The 19414-nt window shown below is 40.3% G+C and overlaps 2 protein-coding genes across 6 annotated transcripts; one reads left to right on the top strand and one right to left on the bottom strand.

Annotated features, from left to right (window-relative positions):
* The first annotated feature begins 261 nt into the window (after positions 1 to 261).
* On the top strand, positions 262 to 5370 carry zbtb33 (zinc finger and BTB domain containing 33). 3 transcript variants are annotated; one of them, XM_063876064.1, is made up of 2 exons: positions 262 to 635; positions 2829 to 5370. In XM_063876064.1, exon 2 carries the CDS (start codon positions 2831 to 2833, stop codon positions 4754 to 4756), a length of 1926 nt encoding a protein of 641 aa, XP_063732134.1. In that variant the 5' UTR covers positions 262 to 635; positions 2829 to 2830; the 3' UTR covers positions 4757 to 5370. The 3 variants fall into 3 exon arrangements, with proteins under 3 accessions (XP_063732134.1, XP_063732132.1, XP_063732133.1); XM_063876062.1 differs by having other exon boundaries at positions 263 to 807; XM_063876063.1 differs by lacking the exon at positions 262 to 635 and adding an exon at positions 1544 to 1685.
* Positions 5371 to 6044: 674 nt separating this feature from the next.
* Positions 6045 to 19414, bottom strand: tmem255a (transmembrane protein 255A). Of its 3 annotated transcripts, XM_063876066.1 has the most exons (10): positions 19094 to 19414; positions 16131 to 16273; positions 13429 to 13491; positions 10971 to 11060; positions 9765 to 9830; positions 9545 to 9633; positions 9300 to 9371; positions 8439 to 8601; positions 7798 to 7944; positions 6045 to 7249 (listed from the first exon to the last, which is right to left on the bottom strand). In XM_063876066.1, exons 1-10 carry the CDS (start codon positions 19149 to 19151, stop codon positions 7106 to 7108), a joined length of 1035 nt encoding a protein of 344 aa, XP_063732136.1. In that variant the 5' UTR covers positions 19152 to 19414; the 3' UTR covers positions 6045 to 7105. The 3 variants fall into 3 exon arrangements, with proteins under 3 accessions (XP_063732136.1, XP_063732138.1, XP_063732137.1); XM_063876068.1 differs by lacking the exon at positions 9300 to 9371; XM_063876067.1 differs by lacking the exon at positions 9300 to 9371 and having other exon boundaries at positions 8439 to 8606; positions 9544 to 9633.

Raw genomic sequence — 19414 nt, forward strand, 5'->3', positions numbered from 1 at the left:
TTGAACAATTGTAAATTCCTCTCACTTTGTGGTTTCCCCCTGGCCAGATACACTGAGGTGGGTGATTGAAAACCCTCCTGTATGCTGAATAAAGCATGAAAACCAGTGGTGGAAGAAGTATTCAGATTATTCACTTGAGTAAAAGTAGCTTTTTGGTTTGCATTTAGTGTTTCAATTGTCTTTAAAATAGGAAGAAACCCAGATGAGAATATAATTGCAAGTTATGGCCATACATCTTCTGAAGTGGTTATAAATCAAAGTTTTATTGGTTTCAGTTGAAGTCGGCGGATGTCGCATGCACTTGTCACACTGGGAGCATGCGCTTCTCGGTGGGGAGAAGACAGCACAAACCCGGAAGTTCAAAAACAATGTGGACTGTACATCTTTAACAGAGCAGCGACCTCACGCAATACATTAGTTTTGAGGCTACACAACAAAACGGTTCCTGTAGCCCCTGTGTGTTTGTGTTACAACAGAAACACTACAACAACAGACCTCCATAAAGCAAGATGACTTCTACTGCGGAAAGAAACGTGACTCCTCCGGTGAAACATAAAGTTGAAGAAGCACTGGCCATGGAGTACTTCTTCACGGATTTGACAGACACTGCAACGTGCCTCATCTGCAATCAGAAGGTGATATTTAAGGACGTTAACATGAAGCGGCATTACTTAGCCAAACACGCTTGGGAGTATGATAAATACAAGGGAAGGACGAGGAAGAGCATGTCGGACAAGCTTCATGCAGAATTTAAACGCAACGTGGGGGTTTCTGCAGATCTCGACCTCCAACAGGAACCTAGACCAGGTATTTTACTATTTTTAACAGAAACTTTTAACTTATTTTATCTCCTTTTTTAAAGATATGTACTTTTATTTTGAAGGGGATGAACCGGTAGTTATTTTAACAATGATTCCAGTGTTTTTATTTCTCTCGAAGACATAAGAAAAAGACACATCACATCAGTGTTCATTACACGTATTTAAAGTGAGGGCATTGTGAAATGAAACAACAAAAACAAATATTGGAGACATTTTAAAGAAGCGAAATTCGTGGATGAAAAAGATGTGACACATTTTGCTAAAATAATCAATATACTAAACTCAGTTTTTTTGTTTTCAAATTGAATTTCACATGTTATATTATCATATGTTAAGACTGTAGTATTTTTCTCTGTATGTTACATAACCAATTATGGAAAGCATCCCAAAATCTTAAAACTATTAGTGCAGGAAAATAAAACATATTCTACTGTTTTGATATCTGAGTTACAAAAGGAGCACATTTTTAAGTCAAAATCTGTGGTGTTAGAAATGATGAGCAAATCTTAAGTCATGATTTAAAAATGAATTTCTTTAGCTTTTGGTGGAACTGGAAAGATCTGGCGTGGGAAAAGTAAACATTTCTTTCTGAAACCACGTCCAGGCATTAATTATGTTTTGTTTTTGCGAGAACACTAAATAAATCTATTATATGTGTTAAATCATGTAATGGTATTTATTCTAAATTGTGCAGTGTTTGTTCTTAAAACCACACGATGGCGCCCCCTTATGTCTGCCGGTCAGCGATGCTGTAGCTGCAGTGAGAGCCGTCTGTTGTTAGCCATTGTGTCATTAGCAAGCTAAATTACTGCAGCCGGGGAGAGTGGTCCTGCTTTATCTTGGCAGAAAACACCAGGGTTGCAGGTAAACACAAGTCATTTTATGTGCAGGTGTTTAAAGTTGCAAGATTTCACACATTCATTGTTTAAAGCTAGCGTGCTAACAGGATGCTAAACAGGAGGCCGCGCTTCTCATTATGAGGAAGCAGCGTTACCTTTGTTAGCTATCTATCTAATGCGTTTAAATATTACTTTAAACACATGATAGATTCACCAAATTTGCTATTGTACCCATTAAAGTTTAATAAACGGTGTTCTGCACTCGTGCAATGACATGCGAGGCTTATATTGAATGTAGTTTCTGTAACTTTGACAAACACGTTAACGTAAGCGAAGGTAACGTTATTGTTATTGTTGACCAACATGATGATATAACTGAAGCGTCACAGACTAAAACACAGCCTTTTGGGAACTTGAAGTATGTTTCTCTATATAATCATTCTTTCATTATTCCTTAACAGTAGCCAGATGCAATCATAAGAATAAAGTGTGCAATGAGTTTGCATTATGTTATAGGTGCATAACATAAATGTAAGACAAAATGAAATGTTCAAATGATGTAAAAATGACCCAAAAACATCTTTAATAATATAATAGCATTAAACATGTTAAAGAAAATAGTGTGAAAAGTATGTGTACAAAGTAAAAATCAATTAAAGAGCTGTATACAAAATAATTACTTTAAAAACAACTATAATATATCAGAATGAAGTAAGAGCTGGGACATTTTTGGAATGATCATTTTGTGCAATTTAGCTAAATGGCCCAAGGAATGTGCAATGCGTAACATTATGAAGTTAAAATATTTCTAAAGATGTGTGATTTGCAACAATGTAAGTCATAGACATCAACAACCCTATGTGCGTCATGTAATATTGTTTAAAATATATTATATTTAAAGCAAGTGAACATTACAACTTGGTGTAACATTCAGCTTTGCACAAACAAAATAATTCTCTGTAATTGTTCAAAGATTGAATGCCTGTGTGTCAGTTGGTTGACGGTTAAAACTGGAAAAACAGGATATGACTGAACATTGAATATGAGCCAAAACTTATATTTTTAGCTGAAGCATCGATGGCATTGCGTTTCTCCGTAATGCTATTAAGAAACTGTTCTTGTGCACTTTAGAAATGTGATTGTAATTTGTTTCTTTTTTTCTCTACAGCCATGCCAAGTCTTAAGCTGATATCTGCAACGGACACACAGTATTCAGCAACTGTGCTGAAGTCGATGAATGAGCAACGAAACCATGGATTATTTTGCGATGTCACCATTATCATACAGGACAAGAAGTTCAGAGCTCACAAAACAATCCTGTCTGCTTCCAGTACGTACTTCCACCAGCTCTTCAGTGTCGCTGGACAAGTGATCGAGTTAAACTTCATCAAAGCGGATATCTTTGAACAGATTCTCAATTACATTTACAGCTCCAAGATTGTCCGTGTCCGCTCCGACATGCTGGAGGATCTCATCAGTGCTGGAAACATTTTGGGAGTCAAGTTTATTGCAAACTTGGGGTCCCCTTTATCACAAGTTAAGGGTCTTCCTGGTTTGTCTAAGGAAACGGGGAACAAGAGTGACACACCTTCAGAGTCGATGCCCATCATTACAGAGTCTTTCTCCATATCTTCAGAGGAATTCAACCAGACGAGCAAGTCAGGGGGTAACGACTCGGACTCGGACGGAGATGTTATGTTTGTCTCAGAAACGGATGCTCAAACCAGAGCAGCCAATCAGAAAGCCAACTCAGAGGTCATTGATTTGGAAGCAGCAGATTCAGGAAAAGCAGCATCAAAGCCAAATGAGGAATCAAATCAGGCTGTTGCAAAACTGAAAGAGAAAGCCACAGCTGTTAAAATCAATGATGCAAAGCCTCTCAGCATCAGTTGTCCATCACCCACTTTTCCTGTCATCAGCCCTCTGCGCAGTCCAGACAGCAGCTCCAACAGCAGCTCTAACAGCAGCTCCAACAGCAGCTCCACCAGCAGCTCCATCAGCTCATCCTCCCCTGCCAGACTTTTCTCAGGAAGTGCTCCCATGACGCCCGCCAGGTCAAGCTTCATCCCTGAGCCAACGAGTGCCTCCCAGTCCTCTGAAAGCAGTGAAATAATAGGCGTCCAAAAAAAGCACGTTTCTGCTTCAACACAGCAAGGGGATTTCAAAATAAAGATTGTAGACGTGTCTGATGGCAAGTCAAATCAAACCAACAGCTCTAATACAGCTGTAGCCGCCAAAAAGACAGTGACGCTCAACATGGCCACTGAGATTGATTCAATTTCATCCGGGTGTAAAGTCTATGCCAATATTGGAGAAAATACTTACGATATTGTCCCATTGAAGGAGGATCCAGGTGAAGGAGGCTCTAAAGTTAATAAAGGGAAGAGAGCATTGATGGCAACGCCTTTGAAAACCTTTGATCAAACACCTATTTCACCCAAATCCGGCCCCAACAAGAAGAAATCCAAGACAGAGCTGGAGGATCACTATGAGCTGATCATGGATGGGAAGACTTTTTACGTTTGCATTGTCTGCAAGCGGCCATACGTGTGTCTGACGAGTCTCCGCCGTCACTTCAACACCCACTCGTGGGAAAAGAAGTACCCGTGCCACTACTGCAACAAGGTCTTTGCATTGGCCGAGTACAGAACTAAACATGAAATCCACCACACAGGAGAGCGCAGGTACCAGTGCCTGATGTGCAACGACATGTTCATGAACTACCAGTTACTGTCCACCCACTGCAAGCAAGCGCACAACCAGGATCCCAGCGGCAGGAAGGAGAAAGACGAGACGGACAACAACTTGTATCGCCTCCTGCCATGTAAGACGGTGCAGATGAAGGCGTACTCGTGGAGTAACGACGGCCAGGAAGGAGTCCCGGTCATATCGGAGGACGGCAGTGTGCATCACATCACCAGCGTCGGCGAGGACGTGCACGCCTCCACACAGAGCAGGATGTTGAACTGGGACGACATCTTTATCGAGCCCGACACTCGCATGCCGCCCGATGCTCGCGCCCCCCCGGGCTCAGCCGTGAACTCTCCTCCACCGGGAGCCACGGAGTTTGACTTTGTTATACCAGAGCGCTACTGAGCAACACCCGCTGCTCCATTACATGTGCCTTTTTAAAGGTTCCCCCCCGCTTTTTCCAGGTCACCAATATTAATCTGTAAGTCTCAATAGTGTCAGAATTATCCACAATCAAATTAGCATTTACTTACAATTAATCATGTGTTGAAATATTGTACTAATTTTTACTACATTTTTAGTTCCAATTCCTGCCGGCTACACAGTGTAGGTGAGAGATTTTGCATACAAATGGGATTGATATCATTCAATCCAGACATAAAGCACTTAGTGTTGCATCAGGCAGATTCCTCTGTCATATTCTGACTTTTTATCTCATTTTATTCTCCCAATTTGTCAAAATGTAGTGGTCAGTATGAGTAGTGCTAACAATGAACTCTATCTCATGTCATTCAATAAAATCATACAGGACTTTTTTAATTAACAGGTTAACATTGGCATTTGATGTACATTGTGTTTGTTTTAATCCCTTTTTACAGATTTATATTTTAGGTTTATAGTTGTAGATAAAATGAAATGGATATTAAATAATCAGTTTTGTTGGCATTGTACAAAATGTCCCTTTTCTGTCAATTAGCAACGAGGGCTTTCCTGTTGATAAATAAATTATTATATTACTATTTTCACTTAATCGTCTTGCACAAAGTAAGCATATAAACATCTGTTTTAAGGTTGTCATTGTGATGTAAGCAATGAAAATCATATAAAATGTCACTTTGTCACAATGCTGAGAGTTAAATATAAAGCTTCGTAAGATGTTAGATGAGTTAGGAGCAAAAACCCAGACTTAGTGATGGGTAAACTTTAAAAAATCTTGACCTTGAACTTTTAACCCCCAATGCCAGTTACTCCCTTTCCAATGTATTCATGTAATAGAATTATCTAGAGTAGTCTACAGCCATGCTAATTGCTCAGGTTCTTCTCATAAAGTCATAACCCTAATTTAGCATGCTAACATTGGCTATGTTGCTGCATAAAAATAAGAGCGTCAGACATCCGGTCATAAACCAAGGTTTGAGAACAAAAGATCTACCTGATGGTGATGTGCAGAAAGCTCACTAAGTTATTCACCAAGTTATCAAATGTTTAGAAAAAGATATTTATGGCTGCTTCAAATTGTCATGGGAAACCATCAAATTTCAGGAGAGAGGTTGGGATGACTGAAGACAACAGGTTTCTCCCTCTGTGCACTGACTGCAATATGGTTTATCTTAAGTTTGTTTAGAAGTTTCGTTCTAGACTGAAGTGGTAAAACAACCGTGCATACAGCTTTGCTAAAAAGAAAAACACACCATTTGAATTACACAAAACATTTTTACTAGCAAGATGAAAAGGAACTGACAATCAGCCCCTGAGTGTTTTCTTTAAATTATAAAAAGCAGTGATAACAGCTGACGGAGACCTGTCTCATTGACATTGTCTAAGTTTACAAGAGTACAACAGTCCTTTGACCTTTCATGATCTCCCCTCATGTCAGTGAATCCAGCACCGACTGTTCCCGCTCGGCCTTCCTACTGTTTATTCCTGACGGAGACGACACATTTTAACTCGGATGTGATATCACAACTACTTAAATGGCGCAAGATAATATACGCTTATCTGCTTTGCAGCTTATAGTGAAAATAGAATAAATAGTTTGGAGTGTAACTGTGACCGCCCTATTGCAGAATAGCTTGTTTCTTCATAAACGTTGCTCTGCGAAATTCACCACACATGGTTCAAGGTATTTTTGTAACAAAATGAAGAGTTGATAAATGTGTTTGTATAGCTGAACTGCTGAAATGCATCCGAGGATCATACTGCTGTACATACATTATAAGCATGTCGTTCCTTCATTGCTGCTAACATTGCCTAATTATCTGCTAAAGGAGAGACTGCCCGGTCCTACTACTGCTACTATACTTTTTAATTCTCTAGCCGACTCGTATTCTGGGGAGACATCAAAAGATGTATCTTGGGTTTGATTTCGTGGCCGTCCTTATCTCATCATGTTATCATTGGTGCCACTTGAGGCAGAAAGCATTTACAATATGTCCTGAAGAGAAGTGAACCTTGACATAGTACAGAATAAGTCCAGTGACCCAGGGCTGCAGCGCTGGAAGCCCGTTTGAATTAAGGCAGAAAGATGTGTAAACAGTCCTGGCTGTGGACCGGTTGTCTTTTGATGTGCGAGTGCAACCCGGGCGACAAACACTCCTGGTGTTGGACTCCGTGGCTTTCTTCTCTTCCTCACCGCCTTTCCTCCAACACACATTGTGAGGAAAAGCCCAGAGGAAATGTGCATTCAAGCCACTCAATCAGCATCTGAATAACACCCCATAACGTTTCAGGTGCCTTCTTTATGCTGGATGAGTGTTACGGGCTGTAGGGCGGGGGCTTCTCGTCGGGATGGGTGTGAGGAGGAGAGTATCGTGGAGGGACCATTGTCGGCCACAGGTGGCTGGCCCCAGACTGGGAGTCATCCGACAGGGTGGAGGAGTCGGGGAACTGGTAGGAGCCCTGCAGGAAGGACACTTATTAGAATGACATGTTTGAGTTTCCATTTTTACATTCAAAGCTCTTTTTGAGGTTTTTCGAATGAAGCTTAGAATGACTTGTTTTTTGGTTGTGGAAGACAGTGGTGTTGGGTGTGGAAGACAGTGGTCAAGATTTTTTAGTTCATTATAAAGTCAAAGAAACCATTATTGTTTTTCAGAATTGGTGTCAATGACTTAGTTACAATTTAGGTCTAGTTACTTTATCATGAACTTAAATGCAATTGAAACACATTTATTCAGTCAAATGTTGTTGTTCTATTTCTTAAATCTTTGTTGGTATTTGTTTTAGTAACAGAATTTGTGTCAGTCATTCAGTTTTAATTTATTTAACAACATTACTTAATAAAAACTCTTCTGTTCTTAGGCCCAGGCTGCAACACTAACACAAATTGCATTATGATAGATTTATTCTTTTGGAGGGGGGCCACAGGGGGTCAAAGCACAGTGTTACATGAGCAGAACCACCCAGGCTGATAAAGACCAGCAGTGCAGGTTGTTAGTGGACTGTACCTGCAGGTCGTAGGCGGTGTAAGGCGGCAGGCAGGGGGCAGTGTTGTAGTATGAGTTGAGGGAGGTGGTGGGTGGAGGAGGCTGTGAGGGAGCTGGAGCTGTGAGGGCTTCAGGTTCAGATGTAGACTCTGAGCCAGGAGCAGGAATCTGACGAGGACATGAAGAGTATTGATCAGTTTCCATTAATTCAAACACCAGAGGATTACAAAACAAAAGCCTTTATAACAAACACCTAAAGCAGAGTTTTAGCAGTTTTTCATTGTCAAATGTCAAATATATTGCTGTATTCAAAATAACAATAATACTAATAAATTGTATTTATATATTCTTATATAAAAACTCAAAGACACTTTACAGAGATAATTAAAACAACACACTTAGTATATTTAAAACAACATTCATTCACAATTTAAAAGTAGTTTTGAAAAGGTGAGTTTTGATCTGGGATTTAAACAGGGTGACGTCAGGGCAGTCAAGGATGTTTTTGGAGAGTGAGTTCCAGAGGGAGGGGGCAGCGGCAGAAAATTGTTGTACCGACTTTGGTGTGTTTATGAGCTTTTTAAAAGGGGGCTTCCGCGTGAATTTTCCTATTCTTGGACACTACTATTCTGACACCACATGAATGCAGCACATGTACCCACCATGTCTTTGAAACCTCCCAACACTGCAGCAGTGATGATGCCCAGAAAGAGGGCCATGATGTTGAGGATTGTAGCGGACCACAACAGGTGATAGAGGTACACCACGTCCTGGCAGCTCTTCACATCCGTGTACTCATGGTAGCCTCCAATCAGCTCAACACGGCTAGCCCAGTGGGTGGGACAGAGAAGGACACGGCATACAGTCAAGCCACAAAAGTCACAAATAACGTTTTTGGACTCGTATTCAGGACACAATGAGAGACGAACAGTAGGTTTTGATTTATCGAATAAATGAGTCAATGAGAGGTAAGGACAGAGGAAATGGTGGGTGTTTAAGAGTGGGAAGATATAGGTTTTATCATTATCGTAATATAAAAGCCTCACAATATGCTGAGTGTAAAGAATTTTGATATTGAGAAAAGAGAAGTGAAAAATAACCGACAAAATATGTAAGAAAGAACAAACTCTGATAATGTTGCTGTGCTCATGCAAGGAAAACCTTATGATTTACGATCACTTAATTTGTTTTTATTTTATGCTGAAAAAATATATTTACTAAACATGTTTCTTCTATCTGGGATGCAATAATAATATATGCTTCTTAACTTAATGTAATAAGATGTGATCATTTTATAAAAAGCATATATTTTGACAACAATAATCATGTCGTTAAATGTTAATATGGTTTCATGCTGAGCTTTGTCAGACACAAACAAGGACATGCAGGGGAAATGGCATCCTAAACACATAGGCGTAGGTAAGTCACATCACGGACACTACCCAATAACTCCAATAATCAAAATAAAAAAACATGAGTTGATAATTAATGGCCAATATGGTTCTAGAAAAAAAGGGACCTACTTCCAAATCATGGATGATTTCCTAAACTTTTTCAATACATCTTTATTCTGAAGTCCCATAAGAGGATGTTGTCTGAAACAAAGGTTGCAAGAAAAGAAACATACTTGTTCTGATACAATCAACGTTGCAGTGCAAAAAAATCTCACACAAACATGGCACAACAGCACACATCAAAAAGTCCAAACAGTCAAAGCAACACAGCAAAGTAACGAGCCACTGAGGGGGAGGTTGTTGGGTGTACTCACTTCCCGCAGTTGTAAAGCTCGCAGCAGTAACACGTGTTGCCCTTCACATGCAGGTTACAGGGTGAGCGTGAGGATGTCTGACAGGGCACCTGAGAGTCAAAAGTTCATTTAAATGATTAGTCTTCTCCCCTTAGGTTGACTTCTGACACTTTATTTCCAACACACACAATCTGAGGTTGCATTTGATTTCTGTAAAAAGAAAGTGGAATATTTTTCTTACGTCCCGTTCAGAGGAAGTCTCACTGGAGTGAAACTCACAGCGGCCGGCGTACAGAGGCCTGAGGTCCTGTCGTTCAATAAACATAACGTTTAGATTTCACTGCACAATTCATCACTGGTACAAACCATATATACAGTCTATGATACAAGCACATACTAAAGTAGAAGACAACATTTATTAATAATAAGTTCTGCATTATAATTTAAAACTGCAATTTGAATCATGATTATCTAAACTTGATGAATCACAACTGCTTATAGTTTAAGTAAAGCAGGAAAAACCCATGTTCTGTGTATCGATTATTTTGTAGTAATTTGTACTTTTTTACAGATCTGTTTGGTGATAAAGTACGCTAACACACTAATACACCACAAAATGATAAGGCAGCATCAAAGCATTTTATGACATATTTATATTGATTAATATTCAACATTATTTGAGGGACAAATCAACCCTACTGTTCACTAATCATTTTGATCTAAAAGTGTTGCATGTGTAGTTTACATGTATGGTTTTTGCCTGAAGCAGTCATTGTGTGGAGCTCCAAACAAACACCTGTGAAGCACACTTCTTGGAAATCGTCAATATTGCACATAACAACTTTATCAATTGTAAAGTATGATTGTGGTTATTATGCGCTTCATTTTGCTGACTTATATTGGCAAAATGTTGAACATTAACAATGTACATAAATGAAACAAATGGTAATCATATAGGCCCCTGTCAAGGCTCTAAAGATGGAAAAAATACAGAATATATTCCTCTGAGGGCATCACATCATATTCTTGAGTCTTTTTCCAAGCAGCAGTCGGCCGGCCTCTTTGCAGCTCAGCTTACAAAAAACGTCTGAAAAGAAATGTCTAATTTTCCATTTCACAGACGCTAACTGGTAAATAAAAAACCTGGCAACAACGCTGATCTCTGTTTTCAAAAAGCTCTAACTTATTTTTGCATAATTGTTTTAGGAGTGCATTAGTGGTTATTCATAGTTTCGATTTCTTGCGTCATGGACAGTTATACCCCCCAACCACAAAATATATTTGTCTCGCTGAGAAGGGTGCAGCCTCTTCTACAGTCAGCCATATTTGAGCAATGGCCTTGTTTTCGACACTCGCACTCACTGTCGAGCGGATAACACTCTGAGTGTTATCCATATTCATAATTTATCAGTTTGGTTAAATTAGAATAAGCTTCAGTGATACTTACAATGTGCCTGGCAACAAACACTCCGTCAACAATAGCACAGCAGAAGGCGGCCACTACCCCGAAACTGATGAAGACAATAGACGCCACTAACTGTGAAAGAAAACAGCAAATCTTCATCACACGGTTATGATTTTCTTTGTCACAGAAGACTATACACTCCATTTAAACAGGCACTAAGTAATAATATAATATAATCTTCATGATTTATCTGCAGGTAGACTAATGGATATTGTTTGGTCTTGAAAAGGTCAGAAAACATTCCAATCCCAGTTTCGAGTCCAATGTGACGTCTTTAAATGTTTCGTTTAGTCAGTACAAAGGTCAAAAGGTATTCAGTTTAATAAGATATAATAGCCACAAGCAGGAAATCTCCATATATTAGAAGGTCAAAGCAGCATTTCCGCCCTTTTTTTCATGAACAATTACCTAATCAATTCTCAAAAAAGTTAAATCGATAAGTTGACTTTATTGTTGGAGCTCTAACAGGCACCACTTTGATTTTTAATTGCTTCCTCTCACCACTTTTGTAATGGATTCCTTTCCAACACTAATCTGGATCATATTGCCCATGTGCAGCTTTCTGAGTATGAATAGCTTTGAATTGGATGAGGGTGGGGGGGCTGTTAGAGGACAACAGTGACGAAGCGCTGAGCTGGTCACCTAGCTGCAGCAGTGTAAGTGGCTGGCATGCGGCCCGGCTCTTAAAAGGCACGCCAAACACTTATTTTCCCACTTTCTCCCCATTCGCCTCACTCTATCCTTTCACTGCTCAATGAAAGCGGTGTGTATTCACTTACACACCAGCCCACACTCTCTGAGGCAGTGACACATAACATCCAACACCTCGAGGTAGGATGTTCGCTGGCGCCAAGATTTCTGTGACTCTCACATGAATGCATCCAGCGGCAAATGATTTAGAAAGAGAGATTTTTGGTGGGTCAAAGGTTTGTCGGGGTTGTTATAGTTAGTGTCTCGCTCTATGTGGTCATCAATCAACATACTTTTCCTCACTCAGAATAGTTTTGGATTTCTGTGAAATTTGTAATTTTGTGCAACATTTGAATAAAAGTCAGTTAAATTTGATCAAACCTAATCCACCCAGGATGATAGAGAAATAATCCCTATACACTTTTAGAATTTTTTTTACCTTACTGTAAATTTGGGTTCATTTTTGATTGATTTTAAAATCTAAAATACAGATAAATGCCCATCAGTATTCATCAGAGAGTGTTACATACACTGCCCGGCCCAAAAAAAGGTCACAAGCCTGTGGGGGGGCAGTGCTATGATCTGGGGTTGCTGCAGTTGGCCTGGTCTAAGTTCAGCAACGAGCCCAAAGAATGAGGTCAGCTGATGCCCTGAATATACTGAATGACAGGGTTATTCCATCAATGGGTTTTTTCTGCCCTGATGGTACGGGCATGTTCCAAGATGACAATGCCAGGATCCATCGGCCTCAAATTGTAAAAAGAGTGGTTCAGGGAGCATGAGACATCATTTTCACACATGGATTGGCCACCACAGAGTCCAGACCTGAACCCGATTGAGAATCTTTGGGATGTGCTGGAGAAGACTTTGCGCAGTGGTCCGAATCTCCTGTCATCAATACAAGATCTTGGCGAAAAATGAATGCAAGACAGAAATAAATGTTGTGACATTGCAGAAGCTTGTGGAAACAATGCCACAGCGAATGCGTGCCGTAATCAAAGCTGAAGGCGGTCCCACGAATATTACAGTGTGTGACCTCTTTCTTTGGCCTGGCAGTGTATAACAGTCTAAAAGTATTTAATTTTACTATGATTAAAAAATGAAGAAAACCAGTACATACTGACACTTGAGAGGCTGTGAGAAGAGAATGTCTGGGATTTGTGATTAAAAAATGATTAATAGATTACCAAAATTGCCGATCAATGATGTAGTTCAACTAAACATTTTAGCTCTACCAAAATTGGAATAATTAAAAAAACAAGTTGGCTATAACACCCTGAAGCATAAACCTTTCCAACACTGAATTATGTAATAAAATAAAATGATCAGTGTGCAGTGTGGTTTAACGTGTCATAGCAGGGTCAGTTGTGGGACTCCAGCCATCCAAACTCTGCTGCGTTACAGTAAAGGTGTCGCGGTACAAACTCATCATTCATTTTAGCCCTGACAGTCCGCGCCCCACACCTCCCACCTGCTCCCCTCATCTGCAGTTTCCTTCCCCACATTCCTGTGTGGGCATCTGTCCTCCTCAGCTTACACCCTGTAGCTATTTCTGGCTGCATCTCCCTTGAAGCAGAGGCTCCACTACACAAACCACCTCAGGCCAAGAGGGACTCACAGCCTGCTCTGTCTGTCACCCCAATAACAACGTACTCAGGTCGTTAGGTAATTGGGACTGAGACGGAGTTTAATGGTAGTTTTCTTTAACGGTCGAGACAAGGAGACACCAAGGTGATATAAATCCTCTTACCATCTGCCTCTTGTTGTCTATCAAATGAGCGCCGATGATTCCCAGAAAAGAGCCAAAGCCCAGCTGAAAAAGAGTGAAAGAAGTGGTAAAGGCATTTATCAAGAGCTTATTGATCAATTGATCTGGATCTATATGTAGATACAATAAAAAACGCTCCAAAACCATTCATTCATCACGTAAATACAGCTATACATCATCATATTTACGATAAGCCCTTATTTCTAAGTCAGCAAGTATAATGTTTTAAGGGAATAGCTAAATTTAATTCATTAACCCGAACTGCTGTTATCATTTGCGCAATACAGTGAAGCTGAGCCGTGCACTGAGCCAACATGATGCAGAACAGCTTGTTCACGCTTTTATTTTTTCTCATCTTGACTACTGTAACACTGGCCAAACAAAAACAGAAAAAACTACAGCCTTTCATGAGGCTGATGCAAGGTTTTTAACAAAAACCTATGTAGTAGATAAACACAAGTATCAGTGTATTAGTAGCTGATGTCAAAGGTATTGGGCAATGTTACACAACAACAAAAACTCTTGAATCAAAGTAAACTGAAAATGTCACTGTGACCCTAATACCAAAACAAACTGTAAGATGATAGTAACAACATATCACTGTAACCATGATACCAATATATACCGTATTAAGATTTGGGATAGGAATAGAAGCTAATACCTCCACCTTGACCCTCAACACCGGAGCCCCTCAGGGTTGTGTGCTCAGCCCTCTCCTCTACTCCCTGTTCACGCACGACTGCGTGGCCACACACAGCTCCAACACCATCATCAAGTTTGCTGACGACACGACCGTCATCGGCCTGATTACAGACGGCGACGAGACGGCGTACAGAGAGGAGGTCAGAGCCCTGACATCTTGGTGCCAGGACAACAACCTCCATCTCAACGTCAGCAAAACAAAGGAGATGATTGTGGACTACAGGAAGAGGCAGAGAGAGGCACACACACGCATCACCATCGACGGGACTCCTGTGGAGAGAGTCAGCAGCTTCAGGTTCCTCGGGGTAAACATCAGTGAGGACCTGACATGGACACATCACACCAGGGTCATATCCAAGGCGGCTCGACAGCGGCTCTTCTTCCTCCGCAGGCTGCGGAAGTTCAACATGGACTCCAGGATACTCTGCAACTTCTATAGGTGCACCATCGAGAGTATCCTGACTGGCTGCATCACCGCCTGGTATGGCAGTTGCACCGCCCTCAACCGTAAGACTCTACAGAGGGTGGTGAAAACTGCTCAGCACATCACCAGGACGGAGCTGCCATCCATGGAGGACCTCTACACCCAGCGGTGTAGGAAGAAGGCCGGTAGGATATTAAAGGACCCCCATCACTCCAGCAACAATCTGATCTGTCTGCTGCCGTCTGGCAGACGGTACCACAGCATCCGGACCAAGACCATAAGACTCAGAGACAGTTTTATACCACAGGCTATAAGACTGCTGAACTCCTGAGCTCTGTGAATGTCTACTCACATCATAAAACCTTGAAACCTAATACTGGGCAATATAAGAAAACCAGACACATGGGTTCAGGGTTTGTATTGTATACCTGTACTGAGTACTGAATAAATCCTGTTTGGCTGCACCTGAATCCACCCGACTTCTGGATCTGAGAGTGGTGTTTTTCTAACACTTTTGGACAACCCACTCTGGCTCCCTGTGTCTTTTACAATTTATTTTTAGTCCTTTTCTTAGTTTATTAAGGCACCAAATGGCTTTTCCCCCTTTTATCTCCCAGGCTCCCTATTGTTTTATGATCCTCCAGGAACCCTCAGGTCCTCCACAGCTGCTCTTCTAATCGCCCCTGAGGTCACCACCAAAACATTTGGGGATACCTAGTCCAGTAGTAAGTCACTTTTTAAGTGAACAGCTTTAAAATAACCTTTCAAAACAAATATTTTCAATATAGCCATTTAACTTGCGACTGTCTGGAGTCATATTTTAATGATTTTATTATTATTTTATAAAACTTTTTTTTTTGCCCTTTCTACCGATGGATGTGTAAACATTTTAAACGTGTTTTTTGAACTGATAAAAAAAAAACACTTGAGAGAAACTAAGCGGTGTGAACTCACTGTGAACTACAGGCATTTGTTTTCTTTTAAATAATAGATTGTTGAGTCCAGAAATACAATTGGAAGATCTTATTTAAGTTACTTTTTGCGAGTTGATACGAATGCAACTGTTAGTGTTTTAAGAGCATGCGATATTGTCTCCTGAATCAAACAAAATCTGAATCATATTTTTGCAAACTCACTTCAGAAAATATTATGAAAAAACTTGAAATTTACCATAAAGATATACAGAATGCATGTTTTCTAAATCTCTGATCTTTACAGTATACTTCAACAATTGATACTGAATTTGAGGTGGAAGTCAGAAGAAGCATCATTAGAAATGTAGCAGTGAATGCTTTCCTGATTGCTCTTTACTAGACAGAACGCTAAAAGCCGAGTTCTGTAAGGAAAACACATTTATGGACTGAGATACTTTGCCTCACTTAGCCCGTAATGACAGTGCTGAATAATGAATGTGGGGAGAGTCACCCATCATAGCCCTTTAGTAATTAGGTTCATCGTGAGTGGGAAGAGCTGTCTGAACTCTTTCACTTCACTCACAACTACGTCAGTATAAACAGTGGAGACAGGCTGCTGCTGTTGCATGCAGGTGTGTACTCACTATGACTCCAGGGTAGTAGCCGCCCACTGTGATGTTCTGCGTCCTAGTGGTTGCTGCCAGGCCGAAGATGAGGATGAGCACAGACACAATGAGGAGCAACACCGTCACTATAATGGATTTCCTCTTCCTCCTCTTAAAGGAACCTATAAGGCAACAAATTAGCAAACATTACTGTTGTGATGTGAACAGTAAAGAGATGAGGAATTAATGAATGAAGCTGCAATAGGAGGAGGTTTAAGACTGGAGTCTGAACTCTGTTAAAGAGGTCCTATTGTGCTTTGGGGTTTTCCCTTTGCTCTAGTGTTTATTATAGGTTTTTGTGCACTTAAATGGTCTGCAAAAGCTAAAATCCCAAAGTTCCCTCCAGAGGGACCAACACACTCCACCCCTACCTGAAGCACCTCCATTATATGCCTTTGTTTACTTTCATAACTTCTCAAAGTGGTTGAATAATCACAACAGAGCCAGCTGACCATCAGAGCAGAATGTGTTCTGGTTTCAGACAGAGGGTGAAAAGAGGTGCTGTAACACAGGCAGTATGAGAAAAATAAAGACCTTTTAGAACATTAAAGCATGGAGACATGTCACAGTAGAAGCACAAAATACAAATCTGAACTTGAACATTTGCATAATAGGGCCCCCATTAAGTATTCATTTCTTTTAGAAAAAAGAAATATGTATGAACTATGTGTATCTTTAAAGGGAAAGATAAAAAATATCAGCATCATGTGCAAACACTTAGAGTCTTGCAGACATTCACACACAAAAGGGGAAGAATCATCCTTAAAGAAGCTAAGTTAAAAATGCAGATGCATTAAGACGAGTTGCCCTTGATGAACTATATTAACAAACAAAATACCTGATCTTAATTAGACATATCCTTTGAGATGATAATCATCTACCAAAATAGCATCAAACTAATATCAAATACTAGTGAGAGGTGCAAGTCAGAAGTCAAAGAACAAACATTTACAATATTTAATATATGCATATTAAACTAAAAAGAAAAACATTCAAGGGTTAAAAAGCCTCGAGAAATGTACTTCTTTTAAAACCACTGAACCTGAAACTCCTGTCTGATGTTGTTGCTTCAAATAGCTGCAGGAAATCATATCAATATTCAGTGCCTTTGGGTGAAGTCAAACATTATAAACTGAAGAGAGGCGGAAGGGAGTGCCCAGTCATTGCAGTCTTTTTAATTACTTTAATAAGGCATTTGTTTCAGCAGCAGAATCTGTAGAGTAAGGTCTAACTCATTCTGGCTTATCTCCATCATTCTCACCACTTCCCATTTTAACTCACATCATAGGGAAGCGAATGGTTTCGGGCTGTGGTGAAGAAGTGCGTAGGGACTTGGCTTGTGAACCAGGAAGTCACCGGTTCAAGTCCCCTAACGACCAAGTGCTACCGAGGTGTCCCTGAGCAAGACACCGTTCCCTACACTGCTCCCCGGGCGCCGTACACATGGCAGCCCACTGCTCCTAACACTAGGATGGGTCAAATGCAGAATGAACATTTTCCCTCTGTGGGACGATTAAGGGTTCCTTGTTTTGTCTTCGCTCAGGTTTTTCTCAAAATGACAACTACAAATGAATGGATGATTTTGCAGAGCTGGGATTGATATTATAAATTACACTTATAATGTAAAGAGACTATTTCCTACGGCATAGCTCATTTCCTGCTCTCAAATTCTAGATTACAGTTAATTGAAAGAACCCATTGGGCTGTTTCGCATTAGTGAAATTAAATTGTCGTGGGTTTATGTTTTCCATCATATCACATTTCTTTCCACATCATCCATACCTTGCTTTGAAATCAAATGTCCGATGTAATGAAACCACTTTGCCACTTCATATACTATCTGATTGTCAATACAAGTTTAAAACAAAAACATTATTGATCAATTTCATCTGGCTCTAACTCAAAAGCAAGAATGGCTAGATAGGAGTTCTAACTGAGATCAGAGGACTATAGATACAAGTAAAGGGTATGTTACTATGTTGTGATTTGAAGCAAATAGCTACTCGTAGGATATCTTAACTATGTGTGATATTATCCATTCAATATTAATACACCACCAACAAATCTATCTCCAGTCCAGCAATGCTGTAATAAGAGACAACTTTTCTTTCTCAATAATTGTTGCACAAGGAATAAGAAGGGTAAGATGGGAGCCATTTTCTGCCAGTAGCTAATGTAAAAGTAGAAAAACATAGCTTTCAGTGAAGAAAAAAGATCTCGTAAGACCTTAAAATAATGTGTTAGTATCTCAAAATAACATTCTCAGAGAAGAATTCTCATTATGTTGCGGTACCAAATCCTTTGTGTGCAATACCAAGTCATTATTTTGAGAAACGAATTACTTTGATATACTTTAAAGGAGGTTGCTCATTATAATGACTTACAGGATTTATTTTTCATCACATTGACTGAAATGGGTTTCCATAGACTAGTAAAGCAAAACATGGATGTTGCTGCCATTAGCTGTGTTTGACTCCAACAATCAATGATATTATCTAGTCACTGATCACCTGTTATGGACTGCACTAAAAATGTATAAATATATGATTGTCCTATACACAAAGGGACCGTTTTATTCCTTTAATGTTAATGGTGGCAGCCTCACATCATGCTATAGTGTGACAGGCAGTCAAACAGCTCGGCTCCTGTGGTTACTCAACGTCGCCGCACCTGCAGTGACGCGCTGCGGCCTGGTCTAAAAAAACAACAGACTGTCTGGTGATGCAACGAGTGTTTTGTGAAAATAAAAACATGCCTTTACTGTTTGTAACTGAGAAAACACAACAAATAAGAGTGGTCTAAAAAGTGTGTAGGCACAATTAAGTGAAGCTTTCAGCGTTGATTGAAATATCCGCATTGTGGCAAAAACCAAGTGTATTATTTAATTGATAAAACCTGCTGCGGCTGACCTTGCACACACACACACACACACACACACCTACCTATGCTTGTTTCAGAAAAGGGCATGACGCTGGACTGAAGGTTCTGGGTGGAAGGCATGCTGGCTGGAGGATGTTTAACGCAGGATGATTGTTTTGCAAAAAAAAAAAGAAGAAGACAATCACGACTCACTGCTACTCGCTTTAAATGTTACAGCTAGCTGAGTACAATGGTTAGCTAACGCAGGCGGCGTGTTCGCTTGCTGTGGCATTCTCTGTTAAAACCCTCCGTCTCCTCCGAGCCTCTCTCTGTCACATCCCCGCCGCTGAGAGGCGTCTGTCGGTCTCTGTGCTCTCGATGTGTCGGTGTCAGCACTGTGGGTC

This window comes from Eleginops maclovinus, chromosome 23, assembly GCF_036324505.1.
Source record: "Eleginops maclovinus isolate JMC-PN-2008 ecotype Puerto Natales chromosome 23, JC_Emac_rtc_rv5, whole genome shotgun sequence".
Lineage (NCBI taxonomy): Eukaryota > Metazoa > Chordata > Actinopteri > Perciformes > Eleginopidae > Eleginops > Eleginops maclovinus.